We start from the raw sequence: 18,466 nt of genomic DNA, 5'->3' as shown, positions 1-18,466 counted from the left end.
ATTACATTTATTTTCTCACGAAATTGGTAGCTATCTTGTTGCTAGGTGTGTAAACTAAAAACTATCGTTGTTGTCAAGTAATCTTGTTTTGTGATTTATTGGTTACCTGTCTAAACACAATAGAGTAATGATGAACGCCTTAGCGTCTGGGAACCACTCAAGCGTTATATTAACTTCAGATCACGTGCAATATTCACAGTTGAATTTAAGGTGTACTGGCTAGCGTTTCAGATCGATGTTAAATTGCCCACCCGCCACACCCCAATGATAAAAATTTCTGTTTTTATGCTAAAATTAATTATATTATTGCATTTTAAATTCTGCTATGGCAATCTGACTGTTCTGTGAAGTTCTTATGTTACAGATGATATGCTGCCATTTGGATGCTAACATCGGAAGTGAACAGAATGCAGGCACCTTACATAGATACGGAACTGAACAGATTCCTGGGCTACAAATCAATCATGAAACAGACAAATCCATTTTGGTATTAACATTTTTCCAGATGGTTGATGATGAGAAACCTAGATGATAATTTACCAAGTTATGGATGAGGACTAATAGACATTTTAAGTTATACAGATAGTGATCCAGTTAATCATTTTTATCTTCATACTTATGTCACTCCTAATATATTAAGGGCCGGGAAAAATTCTGTCGACCGCGGGGGCGATCGGGCGTGCTTTCGAACGTTGTCATAGTATGGATGTTACTGTGTAAAAGGTATTGCTCTAGTGCCTTGGCAATATCTGACTAGCCTTGCTTAAATGTGTCATAGCCTTGCTTATGTCATAGCCTTGCTCATTATAGTATAGTTGCCTTGCTTAGAATTACAGTACGTTGCCTTGCTCCGTTGGTCCGCTAAATATTCCTTCATTACTTCGGCAGCCAACCGTCGAGTTATGGGAATGTTTAATTTACTGTGGTGTACTGTAGCCTTGCTATTATAGTATTTGCCTTGTTTAGAATTACAGTACGTTGCCTTGCTCCGTTGGTCCGCTAAATATTGTGGTGTACTGTAGCCTTGCTCGCTTTGCTTAGAATCACAGTACGTTGCCTTGCTCCGTTGGTCCGCTAAATATTCCTCATTACTTTGACAGCCAACCGTCGAGTTATGGGGGGTGTTTAATTTACTTTGGTGTACTGTGGTATCCATTGCGTTCGTGTGGGTGCTGATTGTTGCTTCCACAGCCAACCGTGGAGTAATGATGTGGTGCTTTACGGGCGCGTCTGGTTTCCTCCCGGTCGACAGGGTTACTACAAACAATGGAGTGGCCAAACTTTGCCAAACTATTTATAATAACTTTTATATATAAATGTGAATTACATATTAGACTTGTTGCTTGCAGTATCATATACACCTATAATCAGTATAGCCTATTGAGTGTCATCATATCTAAAATGTACAAATAAACATGTAGTAAACTGTGAATATTGCAGTTGTTTCTTGTGTATAATTTCGGGTAGTAAAATAATGCAAAACAATTATGCCCTAAAAAAATTCATTTAAAAAGTGTCTTTATATCTGGTTAATTAAAATAGTTTTTTAATAATATATTTTAAGTGAGTTATCATTACAAATGTCTAAGTACAAAGAGCTATGAACAGCTCTAAATTCATAACTATATTACTATCGCAAAAAATACCGGCAAAGGGCAGGTACGTTTAATCATATTATATGCTGTGCCCTTCCTTCGATTACTACCAGTATTATATAATTTTTTTGTTCATGTCAATAGCAAATTAATTAGACTTATTGATTTTATGTACATCACTTTCTTTTTATTAAAAATCTGCCAGTTGTGGATAACCAAAGAGTGACAAATCGCTTCTTACTAGAATAAGGACTGAATTAGTATTTGTTTTTTATAAATAATATGCAAAACAACAAAAGCAGTCTTCTATTTTTAAGTTGTTCAATAAATTACATATGGATTCTAAAATGTATAAATTCATTTTTGTTTTATTCATATTTTACTCTATTTATATGGCGGAGTAAAAATTCTTTCGTGATTCCGTCGGCGATATACTTGTTTCTCGTTTCATACCAAAGCATGCTTTTAAAAGGAGCTTGTGCTGAGTTTAGATTTAAAATTCATATTGTTTTATTCAATATAAGCCGTTAAATTCATGTATTTTTCCGATAAAATATTTCTATTACGCATATTTTATTTACAAAAGTACTAAGCCTCTCATAAACAAAGCCTTGTTTAAAATTACGTGAGTTTGATATTACCGCGACGAGCAAATTCAGGACTTACTGGTATTTGGCTAGTAATGACCCTTATTGCCTTGCTAGGAAAAATTCTTATAAACCAGTTTGCGATAAATGATTTGTAGACATCATGTGCTCGAGAGTTGATTTGTTTTCACAATATATTGAACACTGTGATTTGTTGCGTAGTATATTGTGAGTGTCATATAATGATGACTAACTTTTAGTAAACTGATTTATACCGTATTTTATAACATAAATGAAATTACATTAGATTTTTCTGCAAAAAAATAAAAAGCATTCAAAGTTCACCATATAAAGAAAAAAAAGGAAATAATATTGGATGTTCTTGTGTAATTCGGTAAAATAAAGCAAACAAATGCTCCTACAAAATATTAATAAGGTACCTTTAGGATCTGGGTTTATGTTTAAATAGTGTTTAATAATATATTTTAAGTGTAGTTTCAATACAAATGTCTAAGTACTAAGAGCTATGACAGCACTAAATTCAAACATTTCTAAACGCAAAAAAAACCCGGCAAAGCAAGTATACTATAAAAATTATATGCTGTGCCCTTCCTTCGATTTACTACAGTATTATATTTTTATAATTTTTTCACTGTCAATAGCAAAAAAAACATAGACATATTGAGTATAACATCAACTTTCTTTTTATAAAACATCAGTCAGTGGATAACCAAAGAGTATAATATCTCTTCTATACAGACATAAGCTACTGAATTAGTATTTTTTTTTATAAATAATATATGCAAAACAACAAAAGCAGATCTTCTATTTTGTAGTCTGTTCAATAAATTACAATCATTCTAAAGCTATAACATTTTTGTTTTATTCCTATTTTACATGATTTCATATGGCGGAGTAAAATATTCTTTCATGATTCCGTATCACGAATATACTTGTTTCTTTTCATACCAAACATGCTTTAAAACGAGCTGTGTGTGAGTTTAGATTTAAAAATCATTATTTTATTCAATATAACCGTACATTTTCATGTATTTTTCCGATAAAATATTCTATTACGCATATTTTATTTACAAAAACAAAGCAACCAAAACCAAAACCAAGTTTTAAAAACTGAGTTTGATAATTACCGCGACGAGCAACATTCAGAACTTACTGGTATTTTTGGCGAGTAATGATCCCTTAATTGCCTGAAAAGGAAAATCTTATTAACAGTTTGCGATAACAATGATTTTAGAACATCATTGTGCACGAGACGTTTGATATTGTTTTTAAATTTATTGAACACCTGTGATTTGTTGCGTAATAATATTTAGTATGTCATATAAATGACTTAACTTATTAGTTTAACTGATTTCATACCGTTTTGTTAATAACATAAATGAAAGTTTACACTTCAGATGAAATTCTGCAAAAAATAAAAAGCATTCAAAGTTCACCCAGATAGAAAGAAAAACGGAAAATATCCGGAAGTCCTACGCTGTACAATGTCGGTAATGCTGACCCTCGTTTTGATGGTACGTTTTAGGCATCTGCGGTAGTCAGTCGGTGTATGATAGCGGTAATAGCGACCCCCGTTTTTATGGTACGCATTAGTCTGCTATGGTAGAGGAAAGGATATCTGCTTTGATAAAACTAACCTGTTTTTCATGGTTTGTTCCATATCTGCTCATAAAACTAACCTGTTTTATGTGGTGTGTTCCATATCTGCTGTGACACAACTAACCTGTTTTATATGGTTTGTTCTTTATCTGCTTTGATACAACTAACCTGTTTTATGTGGTTTGTTCCATATCTGCTCTGATACAACTAACCTGTTTTATGTAGTTTGTTCCATATCTGCTTTGATACAACTAAACTGTTTTATGTGGTTTGTTCCATATCTGCTTCGATACCACTAACCTCTTTATGTGGTTTGTTCCATATCTGCTTTGTTACAACTAACATGTTTTATGTGGTTTGTTCCATATCTGCTCTGACAGAACTAACCTGTTTTATGTGTTTTGTTCCATATCTGCTTTGATACAACTAACCTCTTTTATGTGGTTTGTTCCATATCTGCTGATAAAACTAACCTGTTTTATGTAGTTTGCTCCATATCTGCTTTGTTACAACTAACATGTTTTATGTGGTTTGTTCCATATCTGCTCTGATAGAACTAGCCTGTTTTATGTGGTCTGTTCCATACCTGCTGATACAACTAACCTGTTTTATGTGGTATGTTCCATATCTGCTCTGACAGAACTTACCTGTTAGATGTGGTTTGTTCCATATCTGCTCTTAAAGAACTAACCTGTTTTATGTGGTTTGTTCCATATGTGCTGTGATACAACTAACCTTTTTTATGTGGTTTGTTCCATATCTGCTTTGATACAACTAACCTGTTTATGTGGTTTGTTCCATATCTGCTTTGATACAACTAACCTGTTTTAATATGTGGTTTATTCCATATCTGTTCTCACACAAATTATCTGTTTCATGTGGTTTATTCCGTATCTGCTGATACAACTAACCTGTTTTATCTGGTTTGTTTCATATCTGTTTTGATACAACTAACCTGTTTATGTCGTTTGTTCCATATCTGCTGTGATACAAATAACCTGTTTTATGTGGTTTGTTTCATATCTGCTTTGATACAATTAACCTGTTTTATGTGGTTTGTTCCACATCAGCTCTGATACAACTTAACAGTTTTATGTGGTTTGTTCAGTATCTGCTTTGATACAACTAACCTGTTTTATGTGTTTTTTTCCATATCTGCTCAGATACAACTAACTGGTTTTATGTGTTTTTTTCCATATCTGCTCTGATACAACTAACCTGTTGTTTGTTCAATATCTACTGTGATACAACTAACTGGTTTTATGTGGTTTGTTCCATATCAGCTCTTATACAACTAACCTGTTTGATGTGGTTTGTTCCATATCTGCTCTGATAGAACTAACCTGTTTTATGTGGTTTGTTCCATATCTGCTCTGATAGAACTAACGTGATTCATGTGGTTTGTTCCATATCTGCTGTGATACAAATAACCTTTTTATGTAGTTTGTTCCATATCTGCTGATAAAAATAACCTGTTTTATGTGGTTTGTTCCATATATGCTCTGATAGAACTAACCTGTTTTATGTGGTTTGTTCCATATCTGCTGATACAACTAACCTGTTTTATGTGATATGTTCCACATCTGCTCTGATAGAACTAACCTGTTTTATGTGGTTTGTTCCATATCAGCTCTGATAGAACTAACCTGTTTTATGTGGTTAGTCCATATCTGCTCTGATAGAACTAACCTGTTTTATGTGGTTTGTTCCATATCTGCTCTGATAGAACTAACCTGATTCATGTGGTTTGTTCCATATCTGCTGTGATACAACTAACCTTTTTTATGTGGTTTGTTCCATATCTGCTGATAAAACTAACCTGTTTTATGTAGTTTGCTCCATATCTGCTCTGATAGAACTAACCTGTTTTATGTTGTGTTCAATATCAACTGTGATACAACTTACCTGTTTTATGTGGTTTGTTCCATATCTGCTGATAAAACTAACCTGTTTTATGTGGTTTGTTCCATATCTGCTTTGATATAACTTACCTGTTTTAATAAAATATGTGGTTTATTCCATATCTGTTCTCATAGAAATTACCTGTTTCATGTGGTTTATTCCGTATCTGCTGATACAACTAACCTGTTTTATGTGGTTTGTTCCATATCTTCTGATAGAACTAACCTGTTTTATGTGGTATGTTCCATATCTGCTGATACAACTAACCTGTTTTATGTGGTTTGTTCCATATCTGCTCTGATAGAACTAACCTGTTTATGTGGTTTGTTCCATATCTGCTGTGATACAACTAACCTGTTTTATGTGGTATGTTCCATATCTGCTGATAAAACTAACCTGTTTGATGTGGTTTGTTCCATATCTGCTCTGATAGAACTAACCTGTTTGATATGGTTTGTTCTTTATCTGCTTTGATACATCTAACCTGTTTTATGTGGTTTATTCCATATCTGCTCTGATAAATCTAACCTGTTGTATGAAGTTTGTTCCACATATCTGCTGTGATACAACTAACCTTTTTTATGTGGTTTGTTCCATATCTGCTGATAAAACTAACCTGTTTTATGTGGTTTGTTCCATATCTGCTTTGATACAACTAACCTGATTTATGTGGTTTATTCCATTTCTGCTCTGATATAAAGTACCTGTTTCATTTGGTTTATTCCGTATCTGCTGATACAAATAACCCGTTTTATGTTGTTTGTTCCATATCTGCTTTGATACAACTAACCTGTTATATGTGGTTTGTTCCATATCTGCTCCGAAACAACTAACCTGTTTCATGTGGTTTATTCCATATCTGCTGATACAGCTGACCTGTTTTATGTGGTTTGTTCCATATCTGCTTTAATACAACTAACCTGTTTTATATGGTGTGTTCCATATCAACTTTGATACAGCTAACCTGTTTCATGTGGTTTGTTCCATATCTACTCCGAAACAACTAACCTGTTTCATGTGGTTTATTCCGTATCTGCTGATACAACTGACCTGTTTTATGTGGTGTGTTCCATATCAACTTTGATACAACTAACCTGTTTGATGTGGTTTATTCCGGATCTGCTTCAATACAACTAACCTGTTTTATGTGGTTTATTCCATATCTGCTTTGATACAGCTGTTTTAAGTGCTGAGATGTCCTGTGCTGACAGAGCACCCACTGGATTGGTCAGATACAGAACAGATTCACAGGAATTCAACTTCACTGAAATACACATGTAAGATATCACTTACACAAATTTAATAAATGTAATTGATCCCTTTTTAATTCATCAATATTATGTAATTGCCTTTTTCAAGAAGCACTCAACTAAATACAAGACCAAATTTCAAAATTATTTTTTAAATGGTAAGGTAATTCAATAACAGTGTAAGACATGATTATTCAAATGCAACAGAAAACTAGAAGGTGTTTTTGTCACAAAAACATATGTCTCCCCCCTATGTATACCTTTAGCTCTGGCGGCCGTTTTGTGCAGCGAAGCGGACGTGTCGGTGATATGCACATCTAGGCTTAGTACTGATTACTCCTGTGAAGTTTCATCAAAATCTTTCCAGCAGTTTGAAGTGTGAAAGCCGGACAAAATGTTTCCATTTTTAGCTCTGGTGGCTATTTTGTGCAGTGAAGCTGAATATGCCAGCAATATGCTCAACTAGGGTTGGTACTGATTACTCCTGTAAAGTTTCATTGAAATCCAACCAGCAGTTTAACCTGTGAAAGCTGGACAAGATTTTTCTATCCTTAGCTCTGGCGGCCATTTTGTGCAGCGAAGCGGAACGTGTCAGCGATATGCATAACTAGGCTTAGTACTGATCACTCTTGAGAAGTTTCGTCGAAATCCGGCCAGCAGGTTGACCTGTGAAAGCCAGACAAGATTATTCTATTTTTAGCTATTGTGGCCATTTTGTGCAGCGAAGCGGAACTACTGGCAATATGCACAACTAGGCTTGGTACTGATCACTTCTGTGAAGTTTCGTCTAAATCTGGCCAGCAGTTTGACCTGTGAAAGCCTGATAAGCTTAATGCAGACAGACGGACGGGTCTGTCGGCGAAAGCAAAAACAATATGTCTTCCCCACCTATTGGGGGAGACATAATTCATATGAACAGAGAAATTATTACTATAAAACTTCATCTGTTAACAGTTACTTTGAAATGACATTGGAACATCAGTAAACAAGCAAGAAAATGGTTATAAGAATATGCATTCAATGACTTTGTCAGTGTTTGTGTCCCAAAAATGTTGAGTCCCAGCCAAATATGATTGAGTCGCAGGTTTTGTGGCTACAATATTGACAATTGTCCATGTTTTACAATAAATAACACCTTATTTAACTTCATAAATGTATTACAGTTCTGATAAACACAACACAGGTATAAAGAAATTACAAAGTTTCATCAAATACAATTGGTTTGACTAGTTAATAGTTACTTTAAAAAATTGGCTCTATATTACTTTTGGTTTGCAATGTGTGAGTCAGCTGTTTTCAGTAATATCTGTAATAACCAGGCTGTTTCCATATAATTTACATCAATAAGTAGCGATTTTGATCAATATCCTAAACCTGTCTAAATACTTCACTGCATGGCAAAAGGCTACATCATTCTGTGCTATTTTTAGAAAATAATGCTGCTGAAAATGAAAATGGGATTCCGACATCGTGACTTTAAACTTGTTACGTTGAATTCCCTTTTTACTTTGCGTCCCATGTACACAATGGCCTTGAAAAATATGCGTACAAACCAATTTTATTGCGTATTAAGATACTTTTACCTTGTAAACACGAACACTGCTTTGTACACATTACAAGGAAGCTTACACAAATTACTTTATAATTGCTTGTAATTTGGACATAAAAAAAGTTACAATGATTTTCTTGACATTCCTGACATAACAAGGGGACTTAACAAAATGTAAGTGTAGTTGCATAATAGTTACACAATCAATAGAAATTAAATATTCACACTGGTCACTTGATACTCTGATATCTCACAATAACAAATCTTTGATTTGTTAAAATGTCTCAGACTACGTTACGAAAAATACCTCGGCAATTTTGTCCTAGCTGGTATTTCTAGGAAAAACATCAAAATTTCAACAAAACAATATGCATATAAGCAATCTGTTTTGTGCCATATTCATATTGATGTATCTTTATCATTTATTTACTGACAAACATTTCTTCTTTTCCGGCCACGACACAAGAAAGGTCACATGATCATTTTATGTATCGGTCAATATGACTCATCCAATCAGAATACTGGTTTCATCAACAGTTAGATGACTGTCAACATGGCGAGAAATGCAGGAATGTAGAGCGAGAAAGACAAAATACACGTATTCTTCTCAGATAGAGCTTTCCGAGGTGTGTAAATGTTTGCAGTTAGTGTCTTTATTAACATTCTTATGAATCATAACTTGTTTCACCAAATTCTATCGCTTTCTAATGCAGTTTACACCTGGACATGACCGTGTCAATGCTTTACGCGATCATGTACGGGTTGTAAACACGGCTGTGTCAGCATACAGAAAATGATAATTTACAACTTTGTGGTACATTTCAAGGTGGGGAAAGTATACATTATCTGTGCTTGTATTGTTCAGTAGGTAGAGTCGGATATTGCCAAAATGTTGTGGGATAGCATGGGGTACAAAAACATAGGGGTCAATATTGAAATTCACCATGTTATCCCCATCGTCTCTTTATATACGGTTTATGTGTAATTTTTTTTACATACAAGTTCCACAGGTGGCAGTAACATACCTAGGATACAGTATGGGTCCATGAGCCATATGCACTTAAATTTATTACAATTATAACGTTTTCTTAGGAAAAAAATGACAGTCATTTTGGAAAAATTTTTGCACCTGTGACAATGAGCCATGAGAAAGGTAAGTAAGAACAGTTTGACATGTGCATTGCTTCCAGGTTCGTATTTTTGTTTTCAAAACAATATTTCCTTATCAGTGATTGGCCGTCATTTAGGCAAAAGAATAACCTTTCAGAAAAACCTTACTTCAAAGCCCAGCTCCAAACCGTTCAGGCATCACGAATGAGCAACGGCATACGAAACGGTAGTGTTTTCTCTGTCCGAATAAATCCCACACATTTTTCACACCGAAGTCTCCCGCCTAAAACACACCAAGCACACCGTGCCAGTTTAAAATAACGTTATTACTATTCAGAACAGGCTATACGCAAACTAACAAGACCGAAAATCAAGTTCAATCCTACTTTGTTACTTACAAATTTGCTATTTAACTTTTTCGCTTTCGCAAATTACCTCCGCCTGCCATGATTTTACGATGACAAGATGGTGGTTGTAAAGAACATTTTCACTGGCAGAGACAGTTTACTTATTTCAAACTTAGCGATAAAATCCGAAGAGTACCCTTTATAAGCAAGCAGCGATGGCTCACGAAGATTATTTACCAAATTCAAATTCAATAGCAACTGGTAAGTAACTAAGTAGAATTGAACCTTATTTTTAGTCTTGTTAGTTTACATTTAGCATATTCTGACTGCTTATAGCACTATTTTTTACTGACATGGTGTACTTGATTTGTTGTAGGGGGGAGATTCTGGTGCGAAAAAGTGTGTGGAATTTATTCGAATAGAGAAAACACTCTCGTTTTGTATGCTGCTGCTCGCTCGTGATGTGTGAACGGTTTGAAACTGGGCATTGAAATAAGGTTTTTCTGAAAGATTATTCTTTTGCCCAAAAGACTGCCAATCATTGATAAGGAAATATTGTTTTTAAAAAAAAAAATACAGACCTGGAAGCAATGTCAAACTGTTCTTACTTACCTTTCTCATGGCTCATTGTCACAGCTAGGTGCATTTTTTTTTCAAAATGTTTTTTTGTCATTTTTTTCCTAAGAAAACATTATAATTGTAATAAATTTAAGTGCATATGGCTCATGGACCCATACAGTATCCTAGGTACGTTACTGCCACCTGTGACAAGTTCTTGAATTTCATTTAAAAAAAATATTTAAAAGAAATTATTCCCATCTATCATAGCATGTGATAGCCAAGCTTACTCATTGGCTTATCGGGATGACTTATTTTATGATCTGATATTTTATAGTTGTCATCCCTCTAATCAGCGACAGTCAAAAGGTATCATGCTGTCCCGAAACAGCCTATTAAGTATTATCATTATTATACCAGATTTACATAGCACCCTTTTCATGATAAACACGTTCAAAGGCGCTTTACATATAGCAAACGCAGCCACACAGGGCTCGAAATTCATCCTCTACTAGTACAGACAGCGCGATCTGACCAGAGGGAAAGAGTGAGACAAAGCCCCCAGAACAGATAGAGAGAAATCCGTTTTAGATACAGACTTGTCCGTCTAACTTAGACTAGCTCTTTGTTGTGAATAGACAGTCTGGTTCTTTAAAGTGCCCGGTGTACAGCACCGATAAATGCGAAGCCGTCTTTCCTGGGAAGAACCAGTACAGGCCACAAAGTTAGGTGGGAGACACTCCATTCTCGCATACCAGAGGTCTACCGTGGTTCCCTGGATGAACCTCTGGCACATTTCGCCGATATTTATGATTTGGTTACATTACAGGTAAAACGTTTCAGCCAATCAGCGTCGTTTCGCGACAAATCGTAGCTAAACCAATCAAAATTGTCTGTGAAAAGCGTGACCGCGTCCTTTCCATACCATCGAGGGAATACGATGTCCATTTACGACGAATATTATTATTTCTTGATGTAAATCTCCTAACGTCGGATTACAGGAATAAATCTTTATTTATCGCAATCATGGAATACAGCCTTTATCCATCTTAAGCAAGTATCCTGTTTACATATTTTTTGAAGTTTCAATTCGGAGTTCCAAATAATGGCGAACAATGATTGGCTGAAACCACTCCCGATTGTAATTACGAGTGCGCATGCTCACCAAGTAAACGATGGAAATAAATCAGAGGTTCGTCTCGGGGATTTTGACGGACCTCTGATGGATGAGAATGGAGACACTCAAGAGCATCTCGAAATTTTCAAGTGTCTGGACCGGGATTCAAACCCCAGACCTCTGGATTGACAGCCAAGCGTGTTACCAATATCTTCAGGCCGCCGATATACCGATTATTTGGACTAAGCATGTGACGGATCCTAGTCCAAAATTATAAACCAAAGGTCAAATAATAATTTATTTAGACTAGACGGATCCCTGCGGTATTCCAACCAAACAACAAACCTACATTTCTTTGCCGCCGCTTTTATTCTGCCATCTACGTCAAGGGTATCTAAAAATGACATTTATCTGTTCTAGGTATATAGATACGACTGTTATTTATTTTATTTGTTGTTGTGTATTTTACAAATTTCCCGCCATGTGTCAAACTACACCGGTGGCGTGATAATAGCACGCATGAAAAACTTAAAATATCATCCGCAAAAATGCGCAATTGTCGCGAAGTTGCTCATAAAGTTCCAGGAATTTCCGTTTCCGGTGAAATTGAAAGTTGGCAAAATATCCAAAAAATAACTTTTATCCAAATTTCACAAACATTAGAAGCTGTGGTTACATGTTCTTTGCAATTATTTTGAAGTTGCTGAAACAGAAGTACTTTTATGTTTTTTTCTAGTCGAAAAAAATGTTGACGGTGGGACAAGTTAATTTTTCTTGAAATTGTTTTGATATTTGTATCTTATTTGCTGTCATCTGACCAGATATCAGTGTACAATTATGTCTTGTCATCTTTTACCATGTATTCGTCTGAATGATGTATTTGGTGTACGGGACTATTTATTCCCGGAGCTGAAGGACGCTGCTGTAAATTGTAAACAAGCTGAGGAGACGAGCAAAGGTAACAAGCATATCTGATCACACACATAGGAAGACAAAATAAATTTGTTTGGGTCTTTCAAAAATATATATACTTTAGAAGCAGATATGCAATGTTAGTCTGACATAGAGCAATTTGCAAGCAGTTTAAAAGTCTAGCTGCAATTTTTCTTACACACGTTTTTGAAGTCCTAGCATGATATCTTTACAGTAGCTAATTAGTAGAGAAATGAATTGGGGACATTCACAGATTTTTGGGTAAGCACTAGCTCAGGTAAAATGGCAGGAAAATGAAAAGTTACAGCACTTTGAATAAACATGCATTAGATAACACAAACAGGGTCTCGATAGTTGCCTGTGTCTTTGGTTGCTTTTGTAGAGCTATTTAATGCTGACATATGTCTATGCATTGCACCAAATTTGTATGTATTAGTGTAGGGTCTTACCTTTCAGACTACAAGCAAAAGGGCTGATAAGACAATAAATAATATGTCTTAGCTGTATATATTTAATTGTATACTACAGTGTATATACAAGTTGGGACCCCGTTATAATGCTGTCATCGGGGTCCAAGGTTCGAGACCCGTGGATCTAGCGGGGTTAAATTTATAACGAGGGTTGATCGTATCAGCTGTATATGCAATACCCCACCCACCCGTAATGTATTAGACGTATTTTGGATGCTGTTTTATGTTAATAAGAAATGAGAATCGTATAAACGGGACATTTATTTACCTTAAATGCTACTGAAAAATACATTAAAAGAATTATAACGCTGTGTCATCTTCTCATTTTGTCGTGATTCTAAAAGAAAGTTGGAATTGTGTATCCCGGAAGTAAACATATATAACGCTGTGTGAGGAGTCACGAGGAGTGCGCGGTCATGAGAATTACATATGCAATGCAATTGCACTGGGGATTAATGTAACTAAAAGAGAAAAAACGCGGACAGTCTTAAAAAATTTAATTTTGAATACATGAAGAAAATTGATAAATAAGATAGAAAATTGTTAAATCACCGTCGTTAATATACGATATTAAAAAGGGAGAATTCTCAATATGGCTTTCATTGCGTCGAATCTTCGTTAGTTCTGATTAACTGAGTGTGATGATTACGAAAAACGGCTGCATTTTATTACAAAACTGGGCCTGTTGTTCAATTTTTTTTCACTCAGGTGTTCATGTCATCCGCTTAATTGGTGCAAACTTATCGGTTTGATAGTTGACTGACCAGTGTTACACGCTTGTTATGCAAACAATCTAATTTTGACACGGTACTGATTGCCTAATTGTCAGTGTCACATGTCTACATGTATTCAAACTTTAACAAAGGCGATATGCAAAACAAGTAAGCAAGCAGACAATTATTGATTTTTGTTACCAGTTGTTATGGCAAAGGTGTTAATGTACACAGGTACATGTAGTTTTAACGCTGGTTATGATCAAATTAAATAAGATCCGCGGACTCGTTTTTTTTGTTTGTTTTTTTTAACCCCCGAAAATTCCAGAGCCAAGAGTTTACCGCGTTCTAATGAATACCGCGGTATATCGAGTAGCGTTATAACGGGTTTCGTGTGTATTCACGATTTCTAATAGCGATGGCAAGTGCAATAATAAATCAAAACATAATGATGAACTAATTATGTATACGTGAAAAAAGTGACAAAGGTGTCGAATAGGTGAGTGTTGCTGTCCTCTGACAGCTCGTGTTAAACTTTAAGCAATATTACAACTGCAGCTGTACGATGTGTACTCAATTCCTCATACAGTTGCTGTACAGTTCAAATGAAACTTTGTAACTATACATAATCAGCATAGAGTGGACATGAGAATTTGTCAGATGTTGTTTTTTTTTTAGTTAGCACCATTTTTTGGACAAACATTTTTATTCCAGCATGCAGTTTTAGATGGCATGTGTTTTACAATACTGACATACATTTTCAACTTGGGAATACATTTACAGGGGGTCGAACGTAAAGTGTTGTTGTGGGAGTCTTTATGTGAGGAGTTGTTTTGGGAGTCAGAATGGCGGAAAATGATGTTTTTTTGTTGAGAATTTTCAGAAACTTTGTATGTGTAACTTTGTTTGCAGTTTTCTCTTAATTTCAATATGGCCAGTCCAGAGAGCTATGTTTTGGCTTTAATCGGCATCAGTCGTTGGCTAAATAGATTTAAGAACAAAAAAGTTATTGAAGGCACCAGTTGGCTGATTGGGGTAATATTTTGAAAGACCTTCACTTTTTCTCCATTTTAACGTATCTAAACCCTACTCAGACCTTTATGTTGTTAACTATGATTAATCACTGGCTAATTAAGAAATTTGTCCAATTTTCACACTCATTAATACATTTATCGCTGACTTTTTTCACTTTATGCATGTTATGTTGTTGTGGGGATGACTTTATTGCAATTTTTTGTTGTGGGTAAACATCGATGGGAAGGTCCTGGGTTCAGGTCTGGCGTGAATGGGTCTGGGTATCATTGAAAAGTGTAAGCTGATTCAAAATTAAGCAGTGTTATGCACATATTGGTTAAAAAAAGTGAAGGTCTTTCAAAATATTACCCCATTAGCCATCGATTGATGCCGATTAAAGCCAAAACATAGCTCTCTGGACTGGCCATATTGAAATTAAGAGAAAACTGCAAACAAATTTACACATACAAAGTTTTTAGAAAATTCTTGACAAAAAAATGTCACTTTCCACCATTTTGACTCCCACAACAACACTAATCACGTTCAACCCCCTAAGACAGTACATTGTATGACAGAATGTCAGGCAGTCCGTTGGACAGTTTTGTGAAGGTTGAAAAACACAAATAGGGTAAACTTAATGTTGCAGATTGTAGGTGATATAAAATACTGTTTGAAACAAGAAGAAAAATATGTATTTGTCAATGATTATAAACAGATGAGACACCAACATCGGATGGATGGGATGAGGATTGGGGGGACTGGAATGATGACAAACAGGAGGAATCAAGGGAAACAACGCCAGAAGAAGAGACAGAAGGGGAGGGAAACAATGGATGGAAGAAATGGATGCAAGAGTGTATTATCTCTGTGTCACCTGCAGCAGATTTAATTGCACTTGCAAATGAAGACAGGCTTGTCCTAATGACTCGTAAGTTCTTTTAGTTACTGGTACGTCAGATTATGATGAGATTTCATTTTTTCTGAAGAAGTTTTAAATTCTCCACAAAACATTCACTTCATCATTAATATTTTGATAGCAATATAGACCAGACATGCAATTTGAATATGCACGTGACATCATGCCATTGTTGCTTCAGTTTTCTATTAATATGTACTTTTTCATAATTACTAAAAGACTGACACTGAATAATTTGATTAAATGCCTATTTCCATACAGTGACATATTCAATGGCATTGTACATAATAATAATAATAACAGTAATAATAATGACAATAATAATAATAACAATCATAACAGCCTTATTTAAACAAAATGTCATGACCGCACCCCTCCCTCTGAGGTTATTTTACCTCTGTTGCGAATACCAGTGCTAAAAGCCTTGCATGGTATGCCCAGACGGGCTGCATATAGAGGTTCAAATCCCCTGGTTAATGGTGCTATCACAGACTATTTGAAAAAAAGCTTCATACAAAGTAAATTATTGTATTCCTGCCAGAATATAATCTATGGTCATAACTTCTGTTTAATCTACCACTTCCTTTAAAGACCTTATTAATAACAAGGTTTTTCCTTGATTTCTCGTCAAAAAAAAAGACAAATTTGTTGTTGTTATACCGAATTTTAAACAACTTGGAGGTTGGTAATGGAAACTTTTCAGATTTTCAAAACATCTTGATTAGTTTTTAATTTATTATCAAAGAACACATCTGATAAGTATTTTCCATTGTAAATTTCAATCATTTTTGTTGTAATTTTTTGGTGTGTGTTTTTTTAAGTCCATTTTGGACTTAAGAATGGATTACTATAAAACTTTCAGGACATCATCAAGTTAGCATAATAATAGTGTTTCCATGAGAACAATTTGAAAAATTTATAAAAAAATTTTTTGCTTCAAAATTGTTATTTTGTTCATTTTTAGCTCGACTTTTCAAAGTCACCGTCGGTTTTGCCGTTGGTTAAAGTTTTTGATAAAGTCATATATCTCTGTTACTATCAAAGCTGTTGACTTAAACTAGTTATTTACTACAGGATAAACAATCCCCATAACTCTGATTTGAATTTTGACAGAGTTATGCTCCTTTTTAACTTAGAATTTTTTGGTTAAAGTTTTTGATAAAGTCAAATATCTCTGTTACTATCAAAGCTTTTGACTTGAAACTTAAGGTAGTTATTTACTATCAAAGTCTACACCAGGAGAAACAATACCCGTAACGCTGATAAATTCTGACCAAGTTATGCCCCCTTTTAACTTAGAAGTTTTTGGTAAAAGTTTATAAAGTTTTTACTGGTAAAGCTCTAATTCAGGGTCAAGCAGCTTGCTATCTTATGGACAGCTCTTGTTACAATAGGAAAAATACATTTAGAAATGACATTATTAAAGCTATTTAAAAAAAAAAAAAGATCTTACCACCATTTTTAGAAATTGTTAGAATGATGTGTAGTATATGTCTGGATCTTGCAAAATGAAACCACACAATTCCACTAAAGCGTTGTTACAGATTAGTTAGATTTAACAGTAAATATCCATTTGTTGCCTTTCCAATCGTATCTTTTTTTATGTCGGCACACTGTACACAGTGTAGATAATTTTGAGCTTATTTAAATTGTGTAGTACTACTACATAAAAAATTCCAGTGTATTACAGCATCCAAACTTTATATGTATATAGTTTGAATCAGCCCAACATCCTTCACATATCCCATTCACAGTAATCAAGGAATGACTATACTTGCAGCCAAGTTTGATGGTGACAGTGGACAGGATGATGATACATCATATTACAGCACTGTATGGTCTGGTTCTGTTGCTCAAGATGCTGGGTTTGTTCACATTTGACTTTTCTGACCTGTTACCTTTTTATTAGTGTATATTGAATGCATTGTGAACTCCAGAATTAGATTACACTGCATCTAAGACATAACAGATCTATGCTTTCTTATTGTCATCTTAAAGGCGTACGCTAGAATTCCCTGTATATGAGATGGGCGAAAATTTTCCCAATAACAGAATTTCTTTAAACTTTGGATATTGAAGGACAATCATCTAAGAAACAAAAAAATGCAATAAAAATCATAGGTCACTGGATTCGAAAAAGAGTTATCTGCCCTTGAAAACGTCATTTTTTCGATACCGGTGACCTATGATTTTTATTGCATTTTTTTGTTTCTTAGATGATTGTCCTATAATATCCAAAGTTTGAAGAAATTCTGTTATTGGGAAAATTTTCGCACCAAATTCTAGCATACGTCCTTAATTGTTCTGTAACTCTAAATAACATGTAAGACTTAGTATAGATTGAAACATTTGGCAGTAGGAACTGTTCCATGTTTCTAGCCAGGCTTTTAAGGCATAGCATTTTTTAATGGTCATTCCATCCCTTTAAGTTTAAAAGTTTAAATGGTGTACTTGGGTAAGTTTCGTGATTTGAAAGGGATATAAATGGTGCCTGATTATGTGGTATTGACTTAGTTACTAGTTCTTGAGTGGATGGAATTGTGGAACATTTATTATAATACTTTTCATCTAAGAAATTGTTGAAAAATTGAATTATTTTTTTAGGGAAAATATAACAGCCTTGTTGAGTCTTCCACTTGCATCCCAGAAGAGGAGTACCCAGGGTGCACCAGACTGGACATGTGTTCTTGTAGGGTTCAATACAGGATTTGTACGCATGTATACTGAGGTAAGCAGTAAGCCCTAGCTGAAATCTTTTGTGGTTTAATCCTTATCTGCTCAGTTC

At 34.8% G+C, this 18,466-nt stretch overlaps 2 protein-coding genes across 2 annotated transcripts in view; one reads left to right on the top strand and one right to left on the bottom strand.

The window, feature by feature from the left end:
- The window catches only part of LOC123545350 (DNA repair protein XRCC3-like), a 40,771-nt gene extending 28,642 nt beyond the window's left edge, over positions 1–12,129 (bottom strand). The window contains exons 1-2 of the mRNA XM_045331675.2: positions 11,985–12,129; positions 6,843–6,968 (exon numbers count right to left, since the gene is read on the bottom strand). Of these exons, the coding sequence (XP_045187610.2) occupies positions 6,843–6,968; positions 11,985–12,042 (184 nt within the window). The 5' untranslated portion in view covers positions 12,043–12,129. The remainder of the gene's footprint in view (positions 1–6,842; positions 6,969–11,984) is intronic.
- Positions 12,130–12,192: 63 nt separating this feature from the next.
- The window catches only part of LOC123528637 (rab3 GTPase-activating protein non-catalytic subunit-like), a 76,251-nt gene continuing 69,977 nt past the window's right edge, over positions 12,193–18,466 (top strand). Inside the window, exons 1-4 of the mRNA XM_045308514.2 lie at positions 12,193–12,593; positions 15,481–15,693; positions 17,462–17,546; positions 18,286–18,409. Of these exons, the coding sequence (XP_045164449.2) occupies positions 12,473–12,593; positions 15,481–15,693; positions 17,462–17,546; positions 18,286–18,409 (543 nt within the window). The 5' untranslated portion in view covers positions 12,193–12,472. The remainder of the gene's footprint in view (positions 12,594–15,480; positions 15,694–17,461; positions 17,547–18,285; positions 18,410–18,466) is intronic.

This window comes from Mercenaria mercenaria, chromosome 1 (assembly GCF_021730395.1).
Source record: "Mercenaria mercenaria strain notata chromosome 1, MADL_Memer_1, whole genome shotgun sequence".
NCBI lineage: Eukaryota > Metazoa > Mollusca > Bivalvia > Venerida > Veneridae > Mercenaria > Mercenaria mercenaria.
Note: the sequence above shows the minus strand (reverse complement) of the source record. Positions and strands in the feature narration are given on the sequence as shown.